General features: G+C 59.0%; 1 protein-coding gene across 1 annotated transcript in view; it reads left to right on the forward strand.

Moving 5' to 3' along the window:
* The window catches only part of DSCAML1 (DS cell adhesion molecule like 1), a 99617-nt gene that overhangs the window by 64949 nt on the left and 14094 nt on the right, over nucleotides 1–20574 (forward strand). Inside the window, exons 4-16 of the mRNA XM_066564479.1 lie at nucleotides 4920–5066; nucleotides 6333–6611; nucleotides 7293–7568; nucleotides 8068–8364; nucleotides 10281–10553; nucleotides 13526–13804; nucleotides 14006–14125; nucleotides 14263–14439; nucleotides 18840–19039; nucleotides 19317–19413; nucleotides 19525–19653; nucleotides 20033–20200; nucleotides 20359–20429. Coding sequence (XP_066420576.1) covers nucleotides 4920–5066; nucleotides 6333–6611; nucleotides 7293–7568; nucleotides 8068–8364; nucleotides 10281–10553; nucleotides 13526–13804; nucleotides 14006–14125; nucleotides 14263–14439; nucleotides 18840–19039; nucleotides 19317–19413; nucleotides 19525–19653; nucleotides 20033–20200; nucleotides 20359–20429 — 2513 coding nt within the window. The remainder of the gene's footprint in view (nucleotides 1–4919; nucleotides 5067–6332; nucleotides 6612–7292; nucleotides 7569–8067; nucleotides 8365–10280; nucleotides 10554–13525; nucleotides 13805–14005; nucleotides 14126–14262; nucleotides 14440–18839; nucleotides 19040–19316; nucleotides 19414–19524; nucleotides 19654–20032; nucleotides 20201–20358; nucleotides 20430–20574) is intronic.

Genomic DNA, 20574 nt, shown 5'->3' on the forward strand with positions numbered 1-20574 from the left:
CGCCCAGTTTTATTACAGCGTAATTAGAAATAAAATCTTGTTGCGGGAGGAGAATGAGAGATGGGTGTTAATCCTGGAACGGGAGGAGATGGAGCCACGCTTATTAAGGAGATTAGGGAGGGGAGGTGGAGAGCCCGTCACGACTGCCCGATTTCCACCCCTCCTCTGCTGTTCCCTCTGCCCTGACTCCCGCAGAAACCATCGGGAAAAGGGGAAAGGGAAAAGGGGCACTGCTCCTGGGGGAGGATGAGGAGGAGAGGAGGATGAGGAGGAGCCCGAGCTGCGGGCTCAGCTGGCGCCACTCGCGTTACAAATGCCCGGGACTCCTCCAGGTGGGAACCTTTGGCTGAGCTCCCAGCTCTGCGGCCCCGGCTCTGCCGGAGAGCTCCGCTGCCTTTGGACGGGCTGCGAGCAGCGACGGCCCTGCAGCTCCCCTGGCATCCCCACGGCAGGCAAACACGTAAATAAATCTGTCAGATTTGCGCAGGTCCTATGAAATTTGCATCGGGCTCAGCTCACAGCTCCTCTTTAACATCTCCGCCGGGGAGGGATGCAGGGAGCTTTAATCTCAGTGCCCGGCCCAGGCCCCCTCTGATCTCGGCATTTGCTGTGGCACGAGCTGGGCTCAGCCTGCTGAGATGAAAGGCAGCTCTGGTGCATGGGCACCGATGCCAGCCCCCTCCTGTGCCCCTGCTCTGCTGGGCGCTGGTCCCAGGGCTGTGCTGTCCCCGGGAGGGAGGTGGTGATCATGGACGGGCAGGAGTTCCCATCCTGGCTGGGTTTGCTGTGGATGTTCCTTGTCCCGAGGCGAGCTCCATGCCGGGCAAATGGCATCCTGGAGCAGCAGCCACAGCAGAAAAGTGTCACTGTGGCAGCGGTGGAAAATTACAGGCTTTGCTCTTTGGGGCTTCCCCCTCCATGCCTTCCCCCGGGAGGCGTTTGTCACTTTAAACGCGGCCGCAAATAGCAGCAAACACTTATTGGATTTGTTTGGGATGCCTTGAGATGCTCATGCTCCGAGTATGGCTAATTCATAAACGCTGGCACCTATTGATTCTGCAGCAGTAGCAGGGGAAAGTTATCTCATTAGTCTTATGAACTCTAAGCGTGCTCCCTCCTGCAGCCCTGACCCCGTTGTTTTGATAAATCTATGTTGGATTGAGCAGGAGCTGGTAACCTGCACTGGCTGTAATCTTTCTCTTGGAATTGGGAGCCCCTTGGGAATGATGCTGGGGTTTCAGGGCCACCACTGGCAGCTGGGTGTGGGAGGGGTGTGTATGTACTCAGCGTGACCACGCAGGAGAGCCCCCCTCTCACCCTAATGCTTTCCCCAGGTGAGGGCCAGGTCCTGGGAATTTAGGTGGAATTTAGCTCGTGCTGGGATCTTGGTTTGATCCAAGGGCTTTGGTATCTCCAAAGGTAGCAGCTCAGGTCTAGCTGGAAGAGTAATTAGAGGTGCATCAGCCTGACCACAGACGCGCTTAATCCTCTGCTTCCTGCAAAGCCTTTCCACCTCCTGGCGGGCAGAGAGATCTGATTTTGTTTGGAGCCCTGCGACGTTAATCTGCCTGGCAAACTCAGCAATAAGTCACTTGGGTGAGGTCTGTTGGAGCTGTCACATCAGTTACAGCCCCCTGAGCATCTCCCCTGAGCCAGCAGAACGTTCCTCGACAGAGGCACTTGTCCCCTCCCAGGAAAAAAAAAAAAAAAAGAAAAAGGCAAGGGAAGCTGTGGAAGGAAGCTGTGCTGTCAGCTTGGGTGGATCTCACACGGGATGGAACAGTGTCACCACACCGGGCGAGAGGCAGATGCCTCCTGTCGCTCCACGGTGGGGATGTGGATGCTAAACCCGCAGGGTTTCTGCCCGTTCCTGTCCGCGGGGAAGTTGTTGCGGCTGGAGCCCCATGCAGAGCCTGGATCCCGGGCACCAGGCTTTGTTCCCAGCCCGGAGCACGGCAGCACAGGGCTGTGGATCCCCAGGCACGGCCGCGTGTGAGGGTGTGGGCTGGGGCTGCCAGCACTTCGCAAAACACAGCCCCGTTTCCATGGAAACCGGCTCCCCCCATCTCAAACTCCAGTGCAGCCGATGTTCTCCGCTTACTGGTTTGATGGGAGATGAAAAATTAATGTTTGATTTGCATCTTATTGCGGTGCTGTGGGACCACTCCCCCGGCCCTTCCGCGGGGGTCGCACAGAGCCCGGGGCGGCTCCCGCTGGCGGTGGAGCCCAAATCCCCGAATCCTGCACCGCCGGTGCCAGCCGCAGGCTGCTGCGGGGCATGTGCTGCCATGCTGGGGCCGACACGCCACGGCACGGAGCTTTGGGCTGAGCTTTGGGCTGGTGAAGGGATGGAGTCCCAGGGGTGCTGCTGCAGGTGTGGGGATGGCAGCTCCTGGGGCTGGGGCTGGTGCTCCCAGGGAGCATCAGCACGGGGTGCCAGCCTGGCAGCGCCTGTGCCTCTGTTAGCCACAGCTGACTGGCGTTGTGATTAATTGTTTGCTGTTTCTGTGCTGTTTGGAGTCCCTCACTGCCTTGTGTGGAGCAGTTGGAGTCAAACACTCGCATCTGGCTGAGCCACGGCTGCAATGGTGATGCCAATGCCAGCACAGCCCGGCACTGCCATTGCCTTGGCTTGTGCCAGGGACACTCCCTGGTTCCCTGGGTGAGGATCCCTGCTTTCTGCTGCTCTGTCACCTGCAGAATTTGCAGGGAATTGGGCCTGGGGTCCTGCCCAGGCTGTGGGAGCCAGAGTGCTCTGGGAGCATTTGCCTCTCATCCTCTCTCACTCGTGCTTACTCTGCACTCCTGAATTTGACCATGGAGCTTTCTTCTTGCCTAAATTGAGACTATCCAGGTGCTTCCAAAAGGTGCTGGAAGTAGAAACAGTTGTTTGGCCTCATCAGCTAGATCCTGGCTTAGCAGGCGTTGTGCAGGGCTTGAGGGAGCCATTTGCAGATGTTGCTGATTTAGAGGCTGGGTTTAAAGGTTTTCACTCTGAGCATTCAGCTGCACTAAATTACCTTCTGCAGCCGTGGGGTTTGGTAGGGGGTGGTTTGGCTGGCAGCACGGTGCAGCCGAGCAGATGGAGCATCCCATCCCAGCTGAGACTGGTGCTGGAATAAACCCCAGAGCCCCACAGAGCTGGGGGTGAAAGCCTTGCTTGGCACGGAGGGGCAGGGCAAAGTGCTTTCCAGGTAGGCAGGGAGCCTCTCCAGAGCCTCGGCTTATCCTGCTCTCCATGTAGCCACTACACAGGCCTTTCTATTGGTGTTAATTACTGTTATAATTCATGATGAATTACAGGGGTCAGGAGCCAGCCAAAGACTCCTTCCCCCTGTGCCAGGCTCCAAAACCAGCTGGCCTGAGGGGGCTGCTCTCCCGCCACCCTCCTCCGGGGCTCCAACATCAGCTCAAGCCCTTATTTGTTTTCACACGATTCTAAGTAAGTTAAGCTAATTATTAACTCAGCGGGACGGATTCACTTTTAATTGCCGCGTTGCCATGGAGCGCGTGGCACGGCGGCGGAGCAGCGTGTGCCGGGGCTGTGCCACCCGCCCCGCTCCCCCTCTGCAGCCACGGCCCGCCCGAGCCCGAGCCCTGCGGGTCCAGGGGCGTGTGGAGACACCCAGAGCCACCTTTACACCCGGGCAGGTGTGTGTGCTTACACCTGGGTGTGTGTGTGCTTACACCCGGGCAGGTGTGTGTACTTACACCTGGGTGTGTGTGTGTGTGCTTATACCCGGGCGGGTGTGTGTGCTTACACCCGGGCAGGTGTGTGTGTGTGCTTACACCCGGGCAGGTGTGTGTGCTTACACTGGGGCAGGTGTGTGTGCTTACACCTGGACATGTGTGTGTGCTTACACCGGGACAGGTGTGTGTGCTTACACCCGGGCAGGTGTGTGTACTTACACCTGGGTGTGTGTGCTTACACCCGGGCGGGTGTGTGTGCTTACACCGGGGCAGGTGTGTGTGCTTACACCTGGACATGTGTGTGTGCTTACACCGGGACAGGTGTGTGTGCTTACACCCGGGCAGGTGTGTGTACTTACACCTGGGTGTGTGTGCTTACACCCGGGCGGGTGTGTGTGCTTACACCTGGGTGTGTGTGTGCTTACACCCGGGCAGGTGTGTGTGCTTACACCCTGACATGTGTGTGTGCTCACACCCGGGTAGGTGTGTGTGCTCACACCCGGGCGGGTGTGTGTGCTTACACCCGGGCGCGTGTGTGTGCTCACACCCGGGCGGGTGTGTGTGCTTACACCCTGACATGTGTGTGTGCTTACACCCGGGCAGGTGTGTGTGCTTACACCCGGGCAGGTGTGTGTGCTTACACCCGGGTAGGTGTGTGTGCTTACACCCTGACATGTGTGTGTGCTTACACCCGGGCAGGTGTGTGTGCTTACACCCGGGCAGGTGTGTGTACTTACACCCTGACATGTGTGTGTGCTTACACCCGGGCAGGTGTGTGTGCTTACACCCGGGCAGGTGTGTGTACTTACACCCTGACATGTGTGTGTGCTTACACCCGGGCAGGTGTGTGTGCTTACACCCGGGCAGGTGTGTGTACTTACACCCTGACATGTGTGTGTGCTTACACCCGGGCAGGTGTGTGTGCTTACACCCGGCCGGGTGTGTGTGCTCGGCCGAGGGAGTGATGGAGGGAGGCGGTGCCCACAAACGCCGGGGCTGCTGTTGCACACACGAGGTTCCTGTGGCTCACCCAACTTCACCAGCCTGCCTGAAACTTCAGCCAGAGCTGCACCCCGATGTGGTGAGGGTGCAGGGAGGTGGAGCAGGGTCCGTCTTTCTCTGCCACAGCTCCGGTGCCAGCTCGGAGTGCAGGGGCTCTGCCTGACCCGGGTGCTTAGTCTGGGGCCAGGGGAGGCTCGCTCACTCTTCTCCTCCCTTTGTGTCTCCAGAAAATAGGTTTTTTATTACTTCTTATGGAGGTTTGTACATATCGGACGTGCAGAAGGAAGATGCCTTGTCCACCTACAGGTGTATCACCAAGCACAAGTACAGCGGGGAGACGCGGCAGAGCAACGGCGCCCGCCTCTCCGTCTCAGGTGAGCCCGTGCGGCTGCCGGCGTGGGCGGGGGGCGGGCCCCGTGCCCGGGAGGGGGCCCAGCCCTGCCCGCTGCCCGCTCCCCTTCTCACCGCCCCTTCTCGCCCGCGGCGCTGCCGCCCCGCACAGGGAGCGCCGGCATCGCCGCCTCGGGTCCCCGCAGCCCGGGGACATCCCGGTGCGGGGCGGGAGGGGCCGTGGGGGCTGCGCGGGGCTCCGGCAGTGGCCGGGCCGTGCCCCCCAGCCCGCAGCCCCCCGGCTGGCCGGGCGCGGCGGTGGCGGTGCCGCGCGTCACCCCGAGCGGGAGGCGACGGGGCGGGCGGCGATGCGATGTGACAGCCCGCGATGTGAGCAGCCTGACGCGATGTGACGAACATGCAAGCGATACTGCGGCGGAGGCAGTGCAGTCCGGAGTGCCGGGTGTCTCGGGGCGCTCCCGGCTCCGCTCACTGCCCAAATTACTCCGCTCGGCAGGGAGGGAGGGAAGGAGGGAGGGAGTTCGCCCGGCTCGCAGCCGCTCGGCGCGGCGCTCCCGCTCCCTGCCATATGCTGCTCCCATCCTCGGGTGCTCCCGCACCGGCTCCTCGAATTAACCCCCGGAAGGCACGGAAGAGATGCGGGCCTTGCCGAATCTTGCCTCTCGGGGAGCCGGGGTCCAGCCGTGCCCGTCCTGCCGCGCGTCCCGGCGGTGCCTGGGCGTCCCGGGTGGATCACCCCAATCCGAGCGCTCCGATCTGGCCCGGTCCCCTCCCGGTCGCTGTCATTATTTACACGTCACGGCGTTTTACTTCTGCTTGGGAGTAATGAAAGAGGTTTCTTTCCCCTGGAATTTAATTTCACGCCTGAGACTTAGTGATTAATTTTCTACTTTCCCAGCTGCCTGATGGGCCCTTTTGCTTGTAAATTTTGAAATGTGCCACAAAATTTGTGTATTTTGCACCAATTAGGTGTCACCTTGAGTAATTCCTCCGATGCTGAGTTTATTCCTCCCATCAGCTATTTAGGATGTGGTTTTCCTCCCACCTTAGCCTGCTGTCCTGGCTGCCAAGGGCTGCGCTGGCCGGGTGGGACAGGGCACCCCGTGCTTAGCAAGGATAACGGGGTGCATCCTGCACTCCTCTGTGGCAGAGCCAGCAGCTCAGGGGAGTGGGGAGAGCCAATCTCTCGTGGATGGTGCTGGCTGGGCGCGTTGTCACCATCCCAGTGTCCCTGAAACACCTCCCTTCCTCCTCTTCCCCGGGTGAGCCCAGTTCCTCTCCCAACCCAGACCCGGCGGAGTCCATCCCCACCATGTTAGACAGCTTCCAGTCCAGGGAGGTGAAGGCGGGCCGGCTGGTGGAGCTGCCCTGCATCGCCTCGGGCTACCCCAACCCGGCCGTGCGGTGGATCAAGGACGGGCGGCCGCTCCCCGCCGACAGCCGCTGGAGCAAGCGCATCACGGGGCTGACCATCAGCGACCTGCGCGTGGAGGACAGCGGCACCTACATCTGCGAGGTGACCAACACCTTCGGCTCCGCAGAGGTCACGGGGACCCTCACGGTCATAGGTGAGAGCCGGCGGGAGGAGCGGTGGGGGGCTTAGTCCTGCTGCCTTCTGACACGCAAAGCCTTGATCAGTATTCAGCTTTAGAGGTTTATACAGCTGTATAAACAACAGCCTTGTGTTTTGGCACACTGTTTGGCTCACTGGAAGCCACTGTCTTGCACATGTCCGACGTGTTGGGTGCTTCTGTGCTTTGCTTTGTTGATTTACATAAAATTTATGTCGATTTACATAAAATAAGCTCTAGCCAAACAGTAAATACCATCTGGGCAGGCCAAGTATTTATCACGTGCTGTTTTCCTGGGGGTTCCTCCTGTCACCGGGATCCTGGCAGTACCAGAGGCACTGTGCCTGCCTTACCTGGAGCACGGTGCCAGCCGGGCATCATCAGCCTGCTGAGAGCCAGCCTGGTGTGTCCCCAGCCCAGCACTGTGCCTGTCACACGGACCACGTCCTCTTCCAGCCATCCTGCCACCTCCCCAGCGTACCCCTGCCAGGGGCCTGGAGCTGCTGTTGAAAGCAGGGGCTGCCAGCAGCGGGGACAGTGGCAGGGCCACCTGCCTCATTGTGCGGTGACATTTACAGCGCAGCCGGGCTGGCGCTGCCGGGGCAGGAGGAGCGGAGAGCGCTCAGCGGGGATGAGCCGCCTCCCGCGGCACTGCCAACGCCTCTCCCTCTCTCACAGACCCTCTGCGTGTGACCCTCACACCAAAGAAGCTCAAAACGGGCATCGGCAGCACCGTCATCCTCTCTTGTGCCCTCAGCGGGTCCCCCGAGTACGTCATCCGCTGGTACCGCAACACGGACCTGGTGGCAGTGGATGACTACATCTCCATCCGGGGCATCAGCAACGAGACCCTCCTCATCACGGCCGCCCAGAAGAGCCACTCCGGCGCCTACCAGTGCTTCGCCACCCGCAAGTCCCAGACGGCACAGGACTTCTCCATCATCACGCTGGAGGGTGAGCTGGCTTCCCGGGCTGGGGACTCCTTCCTCTGCCCCTCTCTGAGGGGATGCTTTGTGCATGGCTGGGGGGCAGGGAGACCCATAGGGGTGGGGGTCCTGAGGCTGCTGCCAGCCTGTTCCTGGGCCCTGTGTGCTGTCTGCAGGGGCACGGCATGGCTGGGACAGGGAAGGACCAAAATAAGTGTTGACTTGCCATCCCCAGCCCCTGGGCAGCCCATTCACTAGGCAGCCCTCCCTGATCCAGCCCACCGAGTGTTTGGATAAGGGATGGGCTCTGCTGAGGGAGGTGTCCCCTCAAGCTGGCATCCGTGTCCCCTCGCCCCCGTCTGCATCTCCCTGCCACAGGGACACCAGCACAGCCATGCACGTGTCACCAGCGGGGCTCCTGTCCCGGCTGAACCTGGGGTGGGAGCTCAGTGCCATCCTGCTGGCGGGTGACTGCTGCTGCCCGTGGCTGCCGCTCCCTGACCCCCGTCCCGCTGGGTGCCCCCCAGATGGGACCCCCCGCATCGTCTCCTCCTTCAGCGAGAAGGTGGTCAACCCCGGGGAGCAGTTCTCCCTGATGTGTGCCGCCAAGGGGGCCCCGCCACCCACCGTCACCTGGGCGCTGGACGACGAGCCCATCCCGCGGGACAGCGGGCACCGCTCCAACCAGTACACCATGTCTGATGGCACCACCGTCAGCCACATGAACGTCAGCAGCCCGCAGATCAAGGACGGGGGCGTGTACCGGTGCACCGCGCGGAACTCGGTGGGCAGCGCCGAATACCAAGCGCGAATAAACGTAAGAGGTGCCTGTCTACTTTTAAATATCAGAATAGGACTTTTACTGGGCTTTTTTTTTGGTTTTGGTTCTTCTGTTCCCCAGCTGATCGCTCCTCCTCGCCTCTCCCTCTTCTTCCCCTGGCTACCCCAGCCTCACCCCCTGAGCCCTGTCACACTCCTCGCACGCCTGCAGGGTTGAGCTTCTCTGATGCCTAAAGCAGGGAGTTTAACAAAGTGGGAAGCCATTCCAGAGGCTTGGAGAGCTGAGGCTTGGCTTTGCAGAGTCAAAGGGCAGCACTGTCCACATTGGGGTCCACTCTCACTCTGCCAAACCCTGCCTTGGGGTCTGCCAGGGTGGGCAGGCACCCCTTAAGGGACCCCACCATGGAGAAGGAGGTGGCAGGCCCAGAAGTGTCCTAGGTCCCCTGTGCTGCCCCCATTCCCTACTGGAGCCCCACTCCTTGGCAGCCACCGCGCCCGGTGGCACCAGGATCTCCATGACAAACGATGATGAGGCAGCACGTGAAATCGTGGAAAATGAGCTTTGATTTGTCATGTCTGTATTTTCTTTGTCTGCTAAAAGCCATGGCTGCGTTAATCACCGTGTTATTACGGCTGCAGCGCGCTGCTCGGTGTGTTCCAGGGAGTGCTCTCAGGCACGGGGTATGCTGTAAGCCCCTGCCCATTAATAATCCCCAATTAAAGCTCCCAGGCTTACAGGTGGGAGCGAGACAAGATAAGGGAGCGTTTATTTGTCTGCTGAGAATGAGGGTTGAAGGGCTGTGTTTGTCTGTGTCTCAGGTTTGAAATGGATCTAGTGGCTTTTTGGCTGGGATCCCAGGAGAGTCGGAATTTTGCTGCCGTTTACTGCTGAATTTGGAGGAAGTTCATCCCTCAGCCAGGAGAAGCCAGAGCAGCGTTTTCAATGAGGATGTTCCCTTGTCTCCCTTTTTCCCCTCTCTCAGCTCTTGATGGGCTGTCAGTAGATAAGATTCGGGTTTCTTTTTCAGTGGCACAGAGCATGTCCCTCAAACAGGCCCAAGACATGGCTACAGAGCCAGATGCTAATTCCTTTCTTCCTGCTCCTTCTCTTAACGCGTCCTAGAATGAAAAACACTGTCCATCAGCTGATCCTGAGTGCCTGTTAAGCTGTTATCTTGCTACACCCTCAGGATGAGGAGTCAAGACAGGGTTAATCTTTAGATTACTTCGCTATTTTATGCAGCGACTGGGAGAACAATGTAATTATTGATGCATGAAACCTCTCGTTTAAAGGCTCACCTGCAGCATTCTCCCAGTCCTCAGGCAGCTCCAAAGCCAGACAGAGACTGGTGGCTGTCTGGCTTTTCAGTGACGCGCAGGTTGGCAGTGGGGGGCACAGAAAGGTGGGGTTCAAGGAGGTGAAGCGGTTTTGCCAGTGGAAGTCAGGTTCCCACAGCAGCTCTTGCCAAGGATGTTTGGCACAATGCAGGCAGCTTCCTCCTGGGAGAGGCAGAGGCAGGCTGTGATGGTGGGGGAGCTCTCCCCATCTCTCCCATATCTCTGGTGCTCAGAGGAGCCAGGTGGAGGCACCCTGGGCAGGCACAGTGCCCAGGGCAGAGAACAGACACCACCCGACCACCCGCAGTGGGCAGCAGTGGTGTGTGTGGGCTCAGCTCCCCCAGCACTGCGGTGGCATTGCTGTTTGAAGTGTGGCTGTGTCCCAGGAGCACAGCCCTGTTGGTAGGTGAGGGAGAGCAGCTGTAGCTGGAGGCTGCAGCCAAGAGCAGCTGCCCCCACACAAGCTGAGAGGAGCCTGTGCCGCCTCCTCACCCAAACCAGGGCGCCCTGGTCACCTCCTCTGCCTGTGGAGCTCGCTCTGGAATAGCAGCAGATGTGCATGCAAGCAAATGGCCCTTCGGAATTAACCTAGCCTGCCTCTTCCTTCCTCCCCAATATGTAGGTCCCCCGAGCATCCGTGCCATGAAGAACATAACAGCGGTCGCGGGTAGGGACACTTTCATCAACTGCAGGGTCATCGGGTACCCCTATTACTCCATCAAGTGGTACAAGGACTCCCTGCTGCTGCCCGATAACCACCGCCAAGTGGTCTTTGAGAACGGCACGCTGAAGCTGATGGATGTGCAGAAAGGCATGGATGAAGGAGAGTATCTGTGCAGCGTGCTGATCCAGCCCCAGCTCTCCATCAGCCAGAGCGTCCACGTCACCGTCAAAGGTGAGAGAGAGGCAGGGGATGCTTCCCCTGGGTGGCAGGGAGAGCTCATCCAGGTTGGTTTTGGGGCCTCCCACAGTGGGATGGAGGCAGAGGAGCGCCTGCATGGCGAGGTGGCGGCTGTGCTCTGTAGTCACCAGGTGTGGCAGCTCAGTCCTCGGGAGCTGGCTGGGCTACCTGGTCCTGCCAGCTGCCAGCAGCTGCCCCGAGCCACGCCATATCCATTTCCCCTTACAAGTGATGGAGCAAGGATTTATGGTGTAAACACAACGTATTAAAACATCTAACCTTTGCTTGGATCACCTTCACCGATGTTTTTCTGTGTGTGCTAGCTTTTAAAAAAATCATACTCTCGGTCTTCCGAGCGCACAGAACATCTTAAAAGCTTCTCCAGGCCATCAATTATTCAGCCCCATTGAGGGAGCTATCAGTCCTAATGAATTGAGCCGGATGCATTCCCTCCCAGTGACTGGCTGAGATTGTGCTGGGAGCTCCCGGATCTCCCCTCCTCGGGAGTTGCGGGGTCGGCTCCGCCCGTCGCCGGCCCGGTGTTGGCAGTAAATCATTCAGACAAACACGGCGGCGCTGGGGACAGAGCCGGCCAATTGTCATCCTGCCTCTCACCCAGCGGGGGATTCGTGCGCTGGATTTTCTCTGATCCCCCTCCCTCCCCTCCCAGCCACCATTTTCTTATTAGGAGTCAGGTTAGCGAGAGAGAGCATCAAGCTGATTAGAGATGCTACCACTTGATTAGCTAATGCTCTTCTCGCAGGCTTCCAAAGGGGAGAGGAGGCTGTGGGTAACCTGTCTGAGGGGGTGCAGGGAGGTCTTCTTGCCCCTGGGGTCTGCAGGGCTTGGCCAGCCCTGCTTTTCTCACCTCACATAAATCCCTGCCCATGTGGAGCCCCAGGGCTTGGAAAGAGGCCAGAGATGTTGGTTTTGTCTTGGGACAGGCAGGGCTGATGTGGGGACATCATCTCATGGTGTTTGTGAGCACTTAAATAATGGCATTCGCTGGGAGGTGCCCTCAGAGGGTGCAGGATGCTGAAGTTCAGCTGAGGATTTGTGTATCCTGGGAAGGAACTGCTGCTGAACCCTTCCCAGAGTGGATTTACTGCCTCGATTAGTGGCTGGTGACGGGCTGAGGAAGGTGAGCAGGCTGGAGCACGGGCCAGACGTCTTCATTCCCCTGCGGGAGATTTACACCCAGCCCTGCTGGCTGAATTCCTCATTTCCTCTGGCCCCTGGATAAAAGGCCTGTGGAAAAGAATAGCAAAGGCCCTAGCAGAGAGTCAGGGAGTGAATAAACATAACTGTGTAGCACAAGGAGCACCATAAAGCTTTTACAGCCCCAAGTGCCTGGTGACCACGTGAAATGCCACCAGTGAGTTGCGCAGCTCTTTCCAATCTCACAGTAAAAGCTCTGCAGTTCCCTCTGGCACTGCTCCCCCCAGGAACGGGGATGTGCAGCCCTGCTCATGAGGCCCCATCCCCACCTCGTGCTGAGGGAAGCTCCTGCCCAGGTGTAGCTGCTGCTGCTTGGCCAGGGACCCCCAGGATCCCAGTTTCAAACCTCCCTGCTCCACAGGGCTTTGCTGATCGGGGGTGCTGCTGGGGGTTCTTCCCTGCACTTCCCCAGCAGCACAATCCAAAATCCAGCCTCCTCCAAGGTGCCCCTGACAGCTCCTTCTTCCTGCAGACATCTTTGAAGGTTTGAATTAATCCCCTGTGTGTTGGTGCCGTCCTGGGGCTCCCACACAGCGCGGCTCAGGTGGCTGCAGTTTTGGGGAGTGCAGGGCTGACACAGTGCCAGGGCACTGTGGGGTGATGCTTTGCCCTACAGGAAGGCAGAGGCTGCTCACGGGGCCACCTCTGCATTGGAGCTGCTGGGATGGGCTCTGTGGTGGCACCGTGGGCAGAGTGCTCCAGGCTGCGGGCAAGCGAGAGCCTGGAAGCTCTGGAGAAAGGAGAATGGCAGTGGGAAGAGGTCTGGGAAGGACAGGGGAGTTGTGAGCTCTGTTTGCGGAAAGCTGGAGCAGGGAGAGCGGCTGGAGGGGCGTGTTTGGAGAGGCGTGGTCCACAAGCCCATCCCCGCTCTGCAATAGACTGCAGTGCATTCCCAATTAATTATTCATTAATTATGGAAAACAGGCAGCACCGGCTCCATGGCTCTGGCAGCTCGAGCCACGTTGCTGTCACAGGCAGAGGGACAGGCCAGCCCTGCCTGTACCTGCCTGCCCCATGGCAGTGGCTCCCACCTGGGGGACACTGACAGCCCCTGCTTGCCGTGCTCTGGACCAGGCAGCGCTACCTGAGTGACAGGACGGGCACAGGGGGGAGGTGGGAGCCCAGGGAAGACCACGGGGGTCCAGGGAACTGCCCCTGTGCCTGCACGGGAGGGCAGCTCCCTGCTGCCGAAGGGACAATTGGCAGGCTGCTAATTTAATTATGGAGACTGCAGAACGAGGATCTCATCTACCAGGTGCTGAGCCTTGTTAAGCTAATTGTCTCCCTCTCTCCTCTTTCTTCCCCCTCCCACATTGCCAGAGATGCTGCTGCAGTTGCCTAATTAAGTTATCAGAAAGATAATGGCTGGTTCTGAATCCAGCACCTTTAAGGAAAGCATCCATCTAATAAAGGCTTTTCTGGGAGTGGATAAATGCTGAGGTGGAATTTCGGGTGGCACGTGCTGGGGGTGGCTGGGGCTTTCCCCAGTGCAGGGTCAGCGTTTCTCCATCCCACTCTCAGCAGGGTGGCCCTGCCAGGTGGGGGAAATCTTCCTGCTGTTCTCTGCTGGACGGCACCGCCCGCTGTCCCCTGGCCTTGTTCTGGTGGAATCAAAGCCTGTCTTAGTTTCTGAGCTGCTTCTCCTCCCGGGACAGCATCTTCCCCAAGCCCCACTGCAGCCCATCCCCACTCAAGGAAGGCTTTCCTGGGATGGGCTCTCCAGCATCCTCCTCCTCTCCCCTCGACAGTCCCTCCTCTGATCCAGCCCTTCGAGTTCCCGCCAGCCTCCATTGGGCAGCTCCTCTACATCCCCTGCGTGGTGTCCTCCGGGGACATGCCCATCCACATCACCTGGAGAAAGGACGGGCACGTCATCCTCTCTGGCTCTGGGGTCACCATCGAGAGCAAGGAGTTCATGAGCTCCCTGCAGATCTCCAGCGTGTCCCTCAAGCACAATGGGAACTACACCTGCATCGCCAGCAACGACGCTGCCACCGTCAGCCGGGAGCGGCAGCTCATCGTGAGGGGTGAGCCTGGAGCCCCCACATCCCACCCGCTGCTGCTGGGAAAGGGAGGGAGGGAGGGCAGCACAGCGGGCAGCAGGGGCGATTTGGCAGGGTGAGGAGCAAGGCTGAGCCACAGCACCCCCGTGCTCACAGGCAGTGGGGAGCTGTAGGGATCTGATGGGATTTTCCTGCAGTGACCGTCCTTCCTCCCAAACTCCGCAGTGCCTCCTCGCTTCGTGGTCCAACCCAACAACCAAGATGGCATTTATGGAAAAGCTGGGGTGCTGAACTGCTCCGTTGATGGGTACCCCCCTCCCAAAGTCATGTGGAAGCACGCTAAAGGTAGGGATGGGTCACAGCATGTGTGGGGATGTCAGTGCACACTGGGGAGAGTCCCTTGGGCATGGCCACCCCAGCTCCAAGCCTGGTGAGAGCTGCTGTGCCTCAGCTGAGCTCTGTGCCTCTGTGTCCCCTCCCAGGAAGTGGCAACCCCCAGCAGTACCACCCCATCCCCCTGACGGGCCGCATCCAGATCCTGCCCAACAGCTCCCTGCTCATCCGCCACGTGCTGGAGGAGGACATCGGCTACTACCTCTGCCAGGCCAGCAACGGCGTGGGCACAGACATCAGCAAGTCCATGTTCCTCACCGTCAAGAGTAGGTACCCAGGGCTGTGCCACGGGGCATCATCAGGGGCACAGGGACCTGCTCCTGGCAGGGTCACAGCCGTGACCCGGGGAGCAGAGCTGGGCACGGTGAGGGTGCCTGTGGGACACGGGGTCACCAGCAGAGCCTGGTCTGGCACAGCCTCCCTCTCTGTTCTGAGGGTTCCAACCACACCAGCCATGCTCCAGCCCCGGCCCCACGCATCCCTACGATCAATGCAGGGCACGGGAGGGCATCGATTCCTCCCCTCCAGGGACCCGCTTCCCTTTTGCTATTAAACACATTTTGTCTTTAATAAAACCAGGCAATCAATCTACATCATCCAGGAGGAAAGGAAATAGCTGGGCTGCTTTGACAGGGATGGGCTGGGAAGTGTTGTTAGACACCGTGTTTGAACTGTGTGTGTTATTGGATTGCTCTCCCGTTGCTATCAGCAGAATGTATAATTGCCAGCTCCCTGTTAGTTATTGGGCTCGTTGCTGCTGGGAGCATTCAAACCTCCACAAGGAGATGGTGGAGGGGGTCCAGAGCAATTACCCTCACTCCTGGTGTCTCCAGGAGGGGCTGGGGTCAGGATTGGGTTCAGGAGGACTAAACTCTGCCTTAACCATGCTGGAAATGAGGCAGTGAGCACACTGTGCCAGAGGGGATGGAGGCTGCTGGTGAAGCCATGGGAGCCACCATCCCCCTGCTTGCCCACTCAGGGTGCTGTGGGCAGAGGGGACGTGCAGCCCACTCTGGTCACCACCAAGCCCTGGCCTCCCCTCCCCAGCCTGCTGCTTTCTTCCCTGACACCAGCAGCTGTTTCTCTCAGGGGCTTCTCCCCTCCCCGCGCAGCCTCTGCCTTCCCAGGTTCCCACTCCCCTCGCTGTCAGCTGTTTAATTTATCCCTGCACTGATGAATCAAACCCAGCCACTTCAAACAAGGCACTTCAATGAGTGCAGGTACAAAGTCGAGGCGATTAATCCCGAGTGAGCATGCCAAGTCTGGGAGCCCGGGCTGGTGCCGTGTCCCTGCTAGCTCCTGTAATTGCATCCCAGGACAGGTTGCTTGCTGACTTGAATAGCACATAACCTTATTATGCGAGTGCTTTTGCATCTCCTGGAGCCCTCGGAGCCCTCGCTGCCTTTGAAAAGGTTTGGATGAATAGGTACACCAAGCGCCACAGCCAATTAGGCATTAGATGGGCTCTTTGTTTTGTTTCATTTTGGGGTTTTTGTTTGTTTAGTGAAATGTCAGCCCAATTAAAGGGAGATCAGCACTGGCTTTCCCTGAAAGTCAGGCCACTGCGGACTGAGTTAAATGAGAGTTAATCAGAGCCCAAACAAAGCGTGCTGGCGGTCAGCAGGGGAGAGGGCGGTGCCACAGCCAGCTGGTGTCACACGTGCCCTGCCCTGGCACCACGGCCAGGGGTGAGCTGGGACAGCCAGGTGACACACTGGGCACTGTGTGCCTGAGTTCCCTGGGCTGGGCAGAGCCAGCAGCACCTGGGTGATGCTTTTGTCGGGGGGTGGTGGGTGTGAAAAGCCACCGGATTTGCTTGGGAATGTCACCCACGGGGTTGAGGCTTTCCTGTCCCTGGGTGCCACGGCCCCTGGGCTCCCACAGCATGGCAGCCTGTCCTTCCCTGCTTTGGGAAGGAACTCACCAGCACGCAGAAGGTGAGGAGTGAAAGGTGGGGAGTGCTGGAGTATCCGAGTGTGTGCCCACGGGCACGGCAGGCTGGGCTGGGCGCAGGTGAGGGGCCCAGCAGTGCGTGATAAATGCCATTTAGCACATGGCTGCACACCTGCCCGGGTGTCAGGAGCGTGTGGGATGGGGACAGTCACATCCCCCGGGCTCCTGCCCGCTGTGCCAGAGCGGCAGCACCCTGGGCACTGGGGAGGGGGCTCCTCTGCCTGCCCCGTGCCAGGGGCCCAGCCAGGGGGCAGGAGAGGGGTCTCTGTCCGTGGTCGTGGCACAGCCCTCTCTGGAAGTTCTCTGCCACACAGCGCGAGCATAACTGATTGCTTCCATGCAATTTGAATTAATCTCATGCTTCAGGTGAAACTCAGCTAATCAGTGTAGAAAGGAAGCTGAGACGGGTGCAATCAAATTAACATCACAGAGCCAGCTCCAAACAAGAAAGAGGGGGGCGAGGGAGGCAGGCACATCCCTTGTCACCCTTGTCACTGTTCCCATTCAGTTGTCACCAGCGCTCTGCCAAGCGGCTCGTGCCCCAGCCGGGTGTGGGACAGCAGCGTGCTCTGGCTGTTGGCTCCCTTTGTTCCCAGGCTTGTCTCTGCCCAGAGAGGGGGACCAACTCTGGTTGTGGCCTTGTTAACAAGGCTGTGGGCACCAGGAGAGGCTGGGTGGATGGGGTGTGCCCTGGTGGGCACAGAATGGAGGGCACAGGAGGTGTTGGAGGTGAGCTCTCCTCGAAGGAAGCCTGTCTGCCCAGAGTGAGCTGTGGCTGATGCCACATTATTGATGCCCCCACACCCAGGAAGGGATCACAGACTGGTTAGGAGCAGCCCCCAGCCACCCGTGGAGGTCCCTGCAGCCAGTCCCAAGCAATGTGGATCCTCTGCAAGCTGCAGAGCTGCTGCAGGGCAGGTGTTAGGCACCAGTGCCCAATCTGTGCTATCCTCACAGCTGCTTGGGGTTTTCTGGGGGTTTGTTGTGCTCTTTTCCTGCTCTGGACTACGTGCAGCTCCCGTGGGACCCTGGCAATTGAGAGAAGTTGATATGTTTACATCCAAGGAGCTGCTTTTAATCAAACATCAATAAGTGCATTTCAGTGAAGCAGAGCCTGAAACAGAGCTCCTCTCCCGGGGCCTCTGCTCTCTGCTGGGAAGGGGCCGGTGCAGCCAAGGCTGCTGCAGCCCTGGGGGGCTGTCCTGCCCCTTTGGCCCCATAGCCACACAGCCTCTGCTGCTGCACTGTGCTCCAGCCTGGGCTGATGAGGGCTGAGTGACACATCCCCAGTGTCCCTGTTTGACAAACAGCAGGGTGACCCCTCGATGGTTTTCCATGGCAGGGGACAGTGGGCAGGAGCCTGGCAGGAGCCAGGACTGGGTGCTGAGCCCCTCCTCCAGCTGTGCGTGCCCTTGTGCTGTGCTGGGCAGTCAGCCCTGCCCTGGGGAAAGTGCAAGAGCCCCTGGCTGTCCCTGTGCTCTGTCCTCACCCCATGGAACTGGGACAGGCCTAACCCTAACCCTTCCCAGGCCTGCCTCTGTCCTGGTGCGTCCCTGACCTGGGGCTGAGGCAGGCAGAGGTGTCAGAGCACTGGGGATGGGACAGGGCAGAGTTTGGAGAAGTCTCGGGCTGCTTCTTGTGACCCTTGGTGGCCCAGGCTGCGCTGCCACAACCTCCCTGCTCTTTGCCATCCCCTGCCAGCTCAGGGGTGCCGTGCTCCCCTTGGCACAGGATTGTCACACGGGCACCAAGCTGGGCACTGCAGTGTCCTGCACCCCACAAACTCCAGCAGCTCAGGAGGAAAGGTTTCCTTTGCTGTTAATTGAATTACATTGCCACAGAAAGCCGAGGAGTCGTAGCTCATTAGAGCCTCTTGTGTCCCATTAGAACAGTGTGTGTTGCCTTTGCGGATTGTCATTATCATACATTACTGCAGGACTCAGCACTGCTGTTTGTTTATGCATTACATTTTTTTCTGCTTCCCCAGCCTGCCCTCGGTCCCCCAGCCCGTTCCTCCTGTGTGCTGCCTGCCACAGCCAGCCCACTGCATGGCACTGGGGTGGCACAAAGAGCTTGGCTCTTGGAGCAGGGAAGAGCCAGGCCAGGGATCAGTACAGCATCCTCACAGCACTGATCAGCCATCCCCATCTGTGCTGCACCCACTGCTCAAGCACCTCTGGGTTCTGCACCCCTGCCAGGTGGTGACCATGGCACAGGGTGTCCCCACTGGCCCCGTTTGTATATTGGGGTGGCTATGGAAAAAACTCATCTCTGGCATCTGCAATGCAAAGGCGGCCTTGCTGGTGGGAAATCACACTCTGTATTCTGCCCAGGTTTATACGAGTGAATTATGCAAATCCGTGATGGAAAACATTCTTCCTCTCATCCTCGGGAGTGTAAAACCTTAGTCAATAATTCATACCCGCACGTCTCAGACTGGAGGCTTTCTCTTCATTATAGTGTGCACTTGGTTATTTGTCTTTCACGTTTTATTGTCTACCCCGGTGTAATGCTATGCATTATAAAATTTATCTGCTTCATTATTTTATGATCCTGAGCTGTATAATGCAGCGCGACGGTTCCGCTCCGGGCTGCGCGGCCGCTCGGTGAGAGCCGCGTCCCTGCCGGCTCCGTGGGCTCTGCGGGGCCCGGCAGCCACAGGTGGCACCTGCCCGTCCCCAGGGCACACGGGTGACACTTTCCCTCCCCGCAGTCCCAGCCATGATCACCTCCCACCCCAACACCACCATCGCCATCAAGGGCCAGACCAAGGAGCTGAACTGCACAGCGCGGGGCGAGCGGCCCATCATCATCCGCTGGGAGAAGGGGGACACCGTCATCGACCCCGACCGCAACATGCGCTACGCCATCACCACCAAGGACAACGGCGACGAGGTCATCTCCACCCTCAAGGTGAGGGCTGCGCGTCCTGCACCTGCCTGGGCTCCCAGGGATCTCGCTGGGTGTGGGAGAGAAGCAGAGAAGGTGCAGGGAGGGTGTGGTGGTCCCCAGGGGATGTCACGGAGCCGGGCACTGTGCTGGGCTCCCTGAGTAGGAAAGCTGAGCCCAGAGGGGTGTTAGGAGTGCAGCTCCAGGGAGTGGCGCTGTGGTGGGAGCAGGCAGGGGAAGGCAGGGCACAGTGCTGGGGCAGGTCAGTCTGAATTGGCTCCTCTCCCTGGAACACTGGCAGCTGAAACCAGCCGACCGTGGGGACTCCGTCTTCTTCTCCTGTCACGCCATCAACTCCTACGGCGAGGACAGAGGCCTGATCCAGCTCACTGTCCAAGGTAATCCATCCCCCCTGCCTGAGCCCTGCGGTGCAAAGCCTTGCCGAGAGGGTCCCCCTGCTCCTGGGGCCTCCTCTGCCTCTTTCCCTAACCTGCCTGCGTGTCCCCAAGAGCCCCCTGACCCGCCGGAGCTGGAGATCCGTGAGGTGAAAGCCCGGAGTATGAATTTGCGGTGGACGCAGCGGTTCGATGGCAACAGCATCATCACTGGCTTTGATATCGAGTACAAGAACAAGTCAGGTAGGTGACAGTGATGTCCCCTCCCCGTGGCACAGTGGGGCTGGGGGCTGGCCTGCACAGGCAGGTGTGGGACTGCCCCAGCGGTGCCTCCAAGGGAATATTCTGCATCCCGGTTCCTTTGATGAAGAAAGGAGAGAGCAGCATTAATGAAATATGGTAATTTCTGTTGGATGGGAGCATTTGAAAGGGAATATTAAAAGAGACAATATTTGCAAAAAGTTGAACCCCAGCGCACAACAGCGAAAGAGAGAAGCAGCACCTCTCCAGGGGTACAAGAGCTGGAGGTGCCTGGGGAGCTCACCGGCTTGATCATGGCCCCCTCAGCACTGCAGGCCCTGCATGGGATTCTGGCTCTGACCCTTCTGCCTCACTCTTCCAGATTCCTGGGATTTTAAGCAGTCTACACGCAACATCTCCCCGACCATCAACCAGGCGAACATCGTGGACCTGCACCCCGCCTCGGTGTACAGCATCCGCATGTACTCCTTCAACAAGATCGGGCGCAGTGAGCCCAGCAAGGAGCTCACCATCAGCACCGAGGAAGCAGGTGCCTCCCTGGGCTCCTGGTGGGGCTGCTGGGGATGCTGGGCAGGGGGAGCATGGGGGCTGAAGCTGGCTGAGGTGCAGCTCTCCTGAAGCCAGGGATTTCCTGGTGAGGAGCTCCTGAACCTTCTCAATGTGCTGGTTTGTGTTTGTCTCTCTCAGCTCCCGATGGCCCTCCAATGGATGTCACCTTGCAGCCCATCACATCTCAGAGCATCCAAGTCACCTGGAAGGTGAGTGAGGCTGGGATGCTGTGTGGGGTTTTTTTGGCTATGGGGGCTTGGCAAAATGCTGCCCCAGCTTGTCCTGAGATCCAGCATGTCATCAATGTCACAAGAATCAGGAAGAATTCTCCAAGAAAAAGAAAAACCTGCAGGC

Source organism: Molothrus aeneus, chromosome 22 (assembly GCF_037042795.1).
Source record: "Molothrus aeneus isolate 106 chromosome 22, BPBGC_Maene_1.0, whole genome shotgun sequence".
In the NCBI taxonomy this organism is placed as follows: Eukaryota; Metazoa; Chordata; class Aves; order Passeriformes; family Icteridae; genus Molothrus; species Molothrus aeneus.